Raw genomic sequence first — 10,374 nt, forward strand, 5'->3', positions numbered from 1 at the left:
AATCAAGTTTCATACTTTCATTTATGTCCATGGTTACCCAATGGTAAGTAAACATTAGCAGCTATGATTATTTTCTAGGACTGAAGACATCAGAAGTCCTAGTAGTTTTCAACGGCCCATTTTATCAAATCAGAGGGAATTCCTTCACGAGGGGCGGAGAGCAAATCTCTTTTGCCCCTTTAGGCTCTCCGTACTTTCAAGATTCCAACTTCCTGTATAGCAATCTCCTTGGAGGAGATTCAACATGGGAGCACCGCTTGCATCTATTTCTGCCATCTCAGGAATATAAGGAAATAGTTTGGATTCAAGCAGAAAACCAAAAAGGCTGCACTTCCTCCCACTGAGCCATTTTATACTTAGAGACATGCTTTCAGAATGCAGCTGGTTTTTGAAGGGCGTACTGCTCGGAAGTATCATCTTTGCCTTCATCACAGTGCTTGGACACTTTAGGATAGGTCACAGGAACGGGGTAAACCACCACAAGCATCACCACCTGCAAGCCCCTCACAAAGATGTCTTGAAAATGTCCGAGGCTGAACGCCTGGAACTCAGTAACAGCTTACGAGTGTACTGTATCATTCTTGTAACACCCAGCCATGTGAGTCTGTGGGCTGCAGTTAAGGAGACTTGGATCAAACACTGTGACAAAGCCGAGTTCTTCAGTACTGAACATGTTTCAGGACTTGAGTCAATTACTGTGAATGAGAATAGCACCTCATTGATGATGATAAAAGCTTGCACGTATGCCTTTGAGAAATACAAAGACCAATATAGCTGGTTCTTTCTCACATATCCCACTACATTTGCTGTTATTGAAAACTTAAAGTATTTTTTGTTAAGAAAAGATCCATCACAACCTTTCTATCTGGGTCACACTGAACACATTGGAACTCTTGACTATGTGACTATGGAGGGAGGGGTTGTCTTAAGTTTAGAATCAGTGGAAAGACTCATCGGCTGTTTCAAGATCACGCAAAGGTGTCTCTATAAGGAAACACCGATTCTGAAGTTTTCTGAAGATCAGCAGCTTGCAATCTTCCTGAAAGTGGTGGGAGTGTTTGCAGAAAATGCTGAAGATGTGGAAGGAAAAAATTTATTTAATAAAAATACTATTGGGATGCTTATCAAAGAGGCAATGGCAGATTACCCAAATGAGATCGTACAAGGATGCTGTTCTGATATGGCCATTTCTTTCAGTGGACTGACTCCTAATCAGATGCATGTGATGATGTACGGGGTATACCGTCTTAGGGCATTTGGACATGGATTCAGTGATGCATTGTACTTTTTACCTCCAAATGGTTCTGACAATGATTGAAAAAAGTAAGATCCTGTATTTAATAACCACAGGTGCCATTCAAGTTGCAGTAATAGCACAATGAACTCAGTAGCATATTTCTTTTCTAGTCCAGTCATACTATGTTGCCCTACATTAAATTTTTTTTTTTCTTTTGGTTTTTTCGAGACAGGGTTTCTCTGTGTAGCCCTGGCTGTCCTGGAACTCACTTTGTAGACCAGGCTAGCCTCGAACTCAGAAATCCGCCTGCCTCTGCCTCCCGAGTGCTGGGATTAAAGGCGTGCGCCACCACACCCGGCTAAAATTTAATTTATTTTCTTAAATGGGATGGACTTTTCCCTTAAACTTGTAACATGTCACTTGTAACATGTGACATGTGTTACAGAAAAATGCTTTCATTATATGCTTTGGTTATTACAGTAGTGTAAATAAAGGATATTTATATGAGTATATTTGTTTTAAACAAATAATTATAAACATTAAAATCTGTGGTATGATTTTGCTTATTCACTTTAGACATTTTACAACTTTCTTGGGTTTCTAATATACATAAATAAAATTTCATCTAATGAAACACATTTTGTAAGAAACAAAACAAAAAACAAACAAACAAAATCCTTCACTCAGAGGCATATACTATCCGCTGAACAACATTCCACTTATCAAATGACACATAACCAATCTACTTTTAATTTATATGTTTTAAGTGGCAATGCATCTCTGTGACTTACTTGAACATGAACTTAGGCACTAGTTAAGGACTATTTTGAAGAAACACTCAAAAATCACATTATGTGGTTATGTACAAAAGTTCACATAAAGTATTGATGAAAAAAGTTAGAAGCCCCAGAAATGCAATGGTGTCTTAGTCAGTGTTCTAAAAGTCATTAAGCTACATTGGAAAACTTTGTATTTCTAAGGCATCCTTTTAAATCCATTGGCTGAAACAGGAAGCATTGGTTTGTATGTGTCCACTCGTAATTGGACTGAGCACAGGGTCCCCAATGGAGGAGTCAGAGAAAGGACTGAAGGAGCTAAAAGGGTTTGTAACCCCATATGAAGAACAGCAATATCAACCAACCAGATCCCCTCAGAGGTTAAGGGATCCATGGATCCAGCCACATACCTGGCAGGAGATGGTCTTGTCTGTCATCAATGGGAGGAGAAGCCCTTGGTCCTGTGAAGGCTCAATGCCCCAGTGTAGGGCAATGCAAGGGTGGTGAGGTGGGAGTAGGTAGGTGGGAGGGAGAGCATCCTCATAGAAGCTGGAGAAGAGGGCATGGGGGTTCTGAAGGAGAATCTGGTAAAGGGGATAACATTTGAAATGTAAATAAATAAAATATTCAATCAAATATAGAGAAATAATAATTTCCCGCAAATGTATTAGAAGTGTTAGTTCCCATGATGTATATAAAGGAGAAAGAACACCAATAACTCTAATGACTTCATGTTCAGTTATTTACTAAGGAAATCTGAATAGTCTTACCATTCTATTTAAAGCAAGGTGGTGACTTATAATGTTAAACTCTTTGAAATATGCTGATATAAAAATATATAAAGGTTCAGGGAGAAAAGAAGCAAGACACTCAGCACCTACTCTGGGTGCCAGTAGAATGAGCTAACATGTAATGGAGAGAGGGGAAAGAGAGGGTACATGGTGGAGAGATGGCAGAGAAAGTCATGAAGTTCATTTTAGAGAACTATAGGCTTGAAGGCAGTGAGGCACAGACAGACATGAGAAAGCCATAGTGAGGTTTTGACCGAGGTTGTCACAGAGGGACATATATTGATCTGAGGTCCTGCTTCAACTGGGATCTGGTTCAGATCTGGTTAGTACTGTGTTAGTACTAAAGTCCATGCAGATATCCTTGGTCTGGATTGCTACATAAGGACTCTACTACTCTCTTAGCACAGTAGAGATGACACTCAAAGACTGTGAGTGGGTTTGCTGGCACTGAAGGTATGAGCATAGGGCAGCTGTTCCTGTCACTTGTCTGTCTTGCAGTGGTAGAGTCAAGGAAGAGGTGCCCTCCCCACTTTGTATCTTGTCACTTCTAGTATATGGGAGAGCTGATTCCTGTGGGAGGTCTGGCCCTTCACTCTCTGGATCATGGGAGAACAGGCCCTGCATTGTGCCTTTGCAGAAAAGTAGAGCTGGCCCTGGCGTCTGGTGTGGTGGTTGAGCCAGACAAGAAAATATAAAAGCCCAAGAGATGAATCTGCCTATTACTCACTGCAGCATTTATATGTATAGCAACCCAGGATGTTGATAATGGCATATATCTATTATAACTGTATCATACAGAATGATATATGATTAGTAAGTACTTTATTTTGATCCATCAATTCATTCTTCTTTGCAATAAATAATAGAATTCAAGAAAAGATTTATGGGTATCCAAAAATACCATAGGACATATGAGACTGGAGTTGTGGTGTCAGAAGTAAAAAATTATGCACTAGATACAAAAAGCAAAGTATAATAGTTACTGGAATATGAAAGAAACTTAAAAAAAAACACTACTGGGCAATATGGGATATGGGACAATTAAGAGAATTAAGCCAACAGATATATCTGTGAAATCCATCTGAACAACCTGCCCTAAACTACATCGTCTTGTGGCATGAAGGACACCTTGGGAATTCAACACTCTTCCTCCCAGAACAGGTATACAAAGGGAGCAATTATATAATGTCAAATAGACTAGTAATTTTTTTATCCAAAATGGTAATTCAAATCATTGATATTTGGGGTTTGCAATATTTATTAGATTTTATTCTATGTATATCTTTGCCTTGTTGGGTGATTTACTCTTATTTTGGAATGTGGATATATTTCATTTAATGTTTATGTTTCAGTCCATGCATTCAACAACCTCCAAATACTAAATAAATGTTAAGATATGAAATATAAACCTTTATTATAAGTTTTGTGTTTGTGAGTATGCATGTACACCTATACTATGTTAGTGTAGTGGACCAGGCTTAGCTTCATAAGAATGAATTAACTTCCATTATGTTTGCATCATTGCTCTTTGAAGTGTAAATAATGGGATGTCTTGCTACTCCACATGCTCACTGGTATTTAATGTAGCCACTGCTTTTCAATCATCCCAGAAAGTGTTTGGTGGTTCATTGTTATTTCAATGAATTTTTATTTTTGTTAATTCACTTTTCTGTATAGAATGTTGAAGGACATTCCATATATTGATTGTCCTCTCTATTTTCTCTTTGCTGAAGAACTAAGATCAAAGAGTGATGCTAGGTTGACTCTCCTAAGAGTTCACATTCTAAACTTCTTACTTTGGTATTTCTGTTTGAAATTTTATTTGGGAATAGCATCATTTTTACACATACTTGAGAGGAGTCCATTGATGAAGTGTACTCTTACTCTAAATTAGGTGCTGTCTTCAGAAAAGGGGGAATTTTAACACAGGCAAGAAAATTGGGTTTAGCAAATTGGAAAGCAACAACACTGAAATGCTTCTAGAAGCCAAAGATTAATGATGGTTATATTAAGTCAGTGAAAAATTGTCACAGAGCCCTAAGAATGACAAATTTCCTAATTTTTTGAATATAGATGTGAGATCATGAAAATACAAACAACTAAATTTCAATTTTTGAGTCACTGACTTTGTGGAGTCTGTTATGGCAGCTTTTACAAATTTATAAACTAGTCAAAATGGAGATGTTGATATAGGAGAAAAAATGAACTTTCTATTTTACTGTTGATTTTTGCCAGCTATTTTTAATTTGTAGATATAAGTCTTTGATCAGATATGAATTTACCTGAGTGTTTTCTTCCAGTCTAAAGTTTGCTTTTAAATTAATCACTTAATGTGTAAATGGGGAAAAAAAAACTTCAAAGAAGCCTAACTTACTGAGTTTAATATACTCTGCACTTGGAATCTCATCTGAAATTCTATCACCAAACACAAGGTTAATTTGATTGATTCCCGTGTTATCCAAGAAGTTTTATACTTCCATGTTATGCATTTAAGTCTGGTGTGTGTGTGTGTGTGTGTAAATGAAGTTCCAATACAGAGCTTCCCCCTTTTTTTCCTTCTTTGAATGTGTGTATCCACTCTTTCGAATATAATTGTTTGAAGACTCTCTTCTCTTCATTGAAATTACTTCACTTTATATTAAAAGTTAAATTATCATTATTTTTAAGCAGTTTTAAAGCTCTATACTTTTTCCCTAAAGTATGTCACCATTTTGGCATATACAACATGAATTCCAAAACTGTAACTTTACAGTAGAGCCTAATGTTATGTGCTTTTCTTTTAGGGTGGTATTCTCTTCAATATTATGTTGATTAGTTCAGGTGTTCTTCTGTTCATATATATTATTTAACTAAATTCTGTTGACAATTGTGAAATAATTTATGACACTTTTAATTATTGTTGAATGTCTTGTGCACTCTGTGTCAGCATTACCTATCAATAAAAAGCTGATGGCCTATTTTTAAGAGGCAGGAAGAAATAGGTGGGAGTTCTGGTAGAGAGCAACTCTAAATATTTGCCAAGTATAGGAAGATTTGCCTCTGATTATGAGAAAAGCAGACACATGAAACTCAGGAGAGATACCTAGCCTTATGAAAGACTTAGACTAGTTCAAACAGGATAATTGATTCACATGTTATCATGAATCAACCAAAACTTATGGCCTAGACATTTATTCATAAATAAATGGAGAACTCCTGTGTTTCAGATTATAAAGTTTTTTCTGAATGTGCACAGGAAAGTCAGAATATCATGCTTCTCTCTTAACTAGATGCCAGTGTTGAGGCTACAACAACTTCTGGTGTTAAATTTTGATTTTTCACAATATATCGATCAAGTTAAAACTGAATGTATCACAATACTGGCTCTTCGGTTTAGAATAGTTAAAAATGCAGAAGTAAAATGATATGTCTCTGTCTATACCCAGGTACAGTTCAAGAAAACAGACCATAATAGTGAAAAAGTCAAGGCATCAGGACCTTAAAACACGGTCATATGACATGCACATTCAAGAAACCAACAATGATGAATGCATGTAGACTTGTAGTTCTATTTCTCTAACCATAAAATCAGGGATCCCAACCAAGAAAAGGTACTACGCATATTGAGATCGTCATTCTACATCTTATCACTTAGTTACTGAACGAACAAAATCTTCAAAGTATGCCTAGAGACTTGTGTATCTTACCAACCTTCTTTATAAAGCTGCTGTCCCTTTGCATTGCTGATTTACTTTAAACTTTATTGTATACATTCTACTGCATATTAATTCTTATATTGTCTTTCTGCTTTATTTTTTTACTAAAACAACAACAAAAATCCCCAAATTTCGAGTCTGATCAGGCAAGAGTGTGGACTACAGAGTTGGTCTGCCACAAAGCTTCTAAGGCAGACCCCTTTTCTGGCTGCAGACATCCGGGCACATTCCCTGCTAGAGGAGAGGTCTCTGCCCAGCCCCGGAGGGTGTTGCCAGGGAAGCTGCAGGAGCCATCTTGGTTCCCATATCCCACGGAGACTAGTCTGCACAGGTGAAAGTGTGGACTACTGAAGCTAACAGCTTCTGGGACAGGCCCTGTTTCAGGCCTTCATCCTCTGCCAGGAGGCAAGTCTGAACGCCAGATATCTGTGCACCTTCCCAGAAAGAGGAGAGCTTGCCTACAGAGAGTGCTTTAACCATTGAAACTCAGGAGAGATCTAGTCTCCCAGGTCTGCTGGTAGAGGCTAAGAGAAACACGAAAGGAACAAGCTCTAACCAGAGACAACTATAACAACTGACTCCAGAGTTTACCAGATAGCAAAAGAGAGACATATGAATCTTACTAACAGAAACCAAGACCACTCACCATCATCAGAACCCAGCACTCCCACCTCAGCCAGTCCTGGGTACCCCAACACACCTGAAAAGCAAGACCCGGATTTAAAGGCATATCTCATGATGATGGTAGAGGACATCAAGAAGGACTTTAATAACTCACTTAAAGAAATACAGGAGAACACTGCTAAAGAGTTACAAGTCCTTAAAGAAAAACAAGAAATCACAAACAAAGAGGTACAAATCCATGAAGAAAAACAGAATAACACATCCAAACAGGTGATGGGAATGAACAAAACCATACTTCACATAAAAAGGGAAGTAGACACAATAAAGAAAAACCAAACTGAGGCAATGCTGGAGATAGAAACCCTAGGAAAGAAATCTGGAACCATAGATGTCAGCATCAGCAACAGAATACAAGAGATGGAAGAGAGAATCTCAGGTGCAGAAGACTCCATACAGACCATGTGCACAACAATCAAAAAAAAAATGCAAAATGCAAAAAAAAAACTAACTCAAAACATCCAGGCAATACAGGATACAATGAGAAGACCAAACCTAAGGATAACAGGAGTAGATGAGAATGAAGATTTTCAACATAAAGGACTAGCAAATATCTTCAAAAAAATTATAGAAGAAAACTCCCAAACCTAAAGAAAGAGATGCCCATGAACATACAAGAAGCCTATAGAACTCCAAATAGACCGGACAAGAAAAGAAATTACTCCGGACACATAATAATCAGAACAACAAATGCACTAAATAAAGATAGAATAAAAAAACGCACTAAGGGAAAAAGGTCAAGTAGCATATAAAGGAAAGCCTATCAGAATTACACCAGATTTTTCACCAGAGGCTATGAAAGACAAAAGATCCTGGACAGATGTTATACAGACACTAAGAAAAAACAAATGACAGCCCAGGCTACTATACCCAGCCAAACTTTCAATTTCTGTAGATGGAGAAACCAAAGAATTCCATGAAAAACCCAAATTCACACATTATCTTTCCACAAATCTAGCCCTTCAAAGGATAATAACAGAAAAAACAAACAAGCAAACAAACAAACAAACAAAAAAACATACAAGGATGGAAACTACGTCCTAGAAAAAGCAAGAAAATAATCCTTCAACAAACCTAAAAGAAGACAGCCACAAAAAAAAAATGCCAACTTTAACAACAAAAATAATAGGAAGCAACAATTATTTTTCCTTAATATCTCTTAATACCAATGGACTCAACTCCCCCAATAAAAAGACATAGACTAAAAGACTGGCTACACAAACAGGACCCAACATTCTGCTGCTTACAGGAAACCCATCTCAGGGAAAAAAACAGACACTACCTCAGAATGAAAGGCTGGAAAACAATTTTCCAAGCAAATGCTATGAAGAAACAAGCTGGAGTAGACATTCTAATATCTAATATCTTCCAACCTAAAGTTATCAAAAAAGACAAGGAAGGGGACTTTATACTCATCAAAGGTAAAATCTTCCAAGAGGAAATCTCAATTCTGAATATCTATGCTCCAAATACAAGAGCAGCCACATTCATTAAAAAAAAAAAAAAAAAAAAAAAACTTTAGAAAGCTCAAAGCACACATTGCACCTCCCACAATAATAGTGGGAGACTTTAACACACCACTTTCATCAATGGACAGATCATGGAAACAGAAACTAAACAGGGACACAGTGAAACTAACAGAAGTTATGAAACAAATGGATCTAACAGATATCTACAGAACATTTTATCCTAAAATGAAAGGATATATCTTCTTCTCAGATCTTCACAGTACCTTCTCCAAAATTGACCATATAATTGGTCACAAAACAGGCCTCAACAGATACAAAAATATTGAAATTGTCCCATGCATCCTATCAGATCACCATGGACTAAGGCTGATCTTCAATAACAACATAAATAATAGAAAGCCAACATTCACATGGAAACTGAGCAACACTCTTCTCAATGATACCTTGGCCAAGGAAGGAATAAAGAAAGAAATTAAAGACTTTTAAAAGTTTAATGAAAATGAAGCCACAACATACACACACTTATGGGACATAATGAAAGCGTTTCTAAGAGGAAAACTCATAGCTCTGATTGCCTCAAAAAAGAAACTAGAAGAGAACACACACTAGCAGCTTGACTACACACGTAAAAGCTCTAGAACGAAAGGAAGCAAATTAACACAAGTAGAGTAGATGGTAGGAAATAATCAAACTCCGGGGCAAAATAAACCAAGTGGAAACAAAAATAACTATTCAAAGAATCAACCAAACAGGAGATGGTTCTTTGAGAAAATCAACAAGATAGATAAACCCTTAGCTAAACTCACTAGAGGGCACAGGGACAGCATCCTAATTAACAAAATCAGAAATGAAAAGGGAGACATAACAAAAGATCCTGAAGAAATCCAAAACACAATCAGATCCTTCTACAAAAGGCTATACTCAACAATACTGGAGAACCTGCATGAAATGGACAAATTTCTAGAAAGATACCAGGTACCAAAGTTAAAGCAGGATCATGTTACTGATCTAAATAGTCCTATATCGCCTAAAGAAATATAAGCAGTCATTAATATTCTCCCCCTCCCATAAAAAAACAGGACCAGATGGGTTTAGTGCAGAGTTCTATCAGACCTTCAAAGAATATGTAATTCCAGTTCTTCATAAACTATTCCACAAAATAGAAGGAAAAGGTACTTACTCAACTCATTCTATGAAGCCACAATTACTCTGATACATAAACCACAGAAAGACCCAACAAAGATAGAGAGCTTCAGACCAATTTCCCTTATGAATACCACTGCAAAAATACTCAATAAAATTCTCGCTAACCAGATGTGGTGAGGCTGTGGAGAAAGAGGAACACTCCTCCATTGTTGGTGGGATTGCAAGCTTGTACAACCACTCTGGAAATCAGTCTGGCGGTTCCTCAGAAAATTGGACAGAGTACTACCGGAGGATCCTGCAATACCTCTCCTGGGCATATATCCAGAAGATGTCCCAACCGGTAAGAAGGACACATGCTCCACTATGTTCATAGCAGCCTTATTTATAATAGGCAGAAGCTAGAAAGAACCCAGATCCCCCTCAACAGAGGAATGGATACAGAAAATGTGGTACATTTACACAATGGAGTTCTACTCAGCTATTTAAAAAAATGAATTTATGAAATTCCTAGCCAAATGGATGGACCTGGAGGGCATCATCCTGAGTGAGGTAACCCAATCACAAAGGAACTCGCACAAT

General features: G+C 37.4%; 1 protein-coding gene across 1 annotated transcript; it reads left to right on the top strand.

The window, feature by feature from the left end:
* Positions 1–286: 286 nt before the first annotated feature.
* Positions 287–1,318, top strand: LOC110295384 (C1GALT1-specific chaperone 1-like). The gene has a single exon (XM_021163897.1). The coding sequence runs from the start codon at positions 365–367 to the stop codon at positions 1,316–1,318; it is 954 nt and encodes a 317-aa protein (XP_021019556.1). The 5' UTR covers positions 287–364.
* Positions 1,319–10,374: the final 9,056 nt, after the last annotated feature.

This window comes from Mus caroli, unplaced genomic scaffold (assembly GCF_978045245.1).
Source record: "Mus caroli unplaced genomic scaffold, Mus_caroli_1 scaffold_4, whole genome shotgun sequence".
NCBI classification, from domain to species: domain Eukaryota; kingdom Metazoa; phylum Chordata; class Mammalia; order Rodentia; family Muridae; genus Mus; species Mus caroli.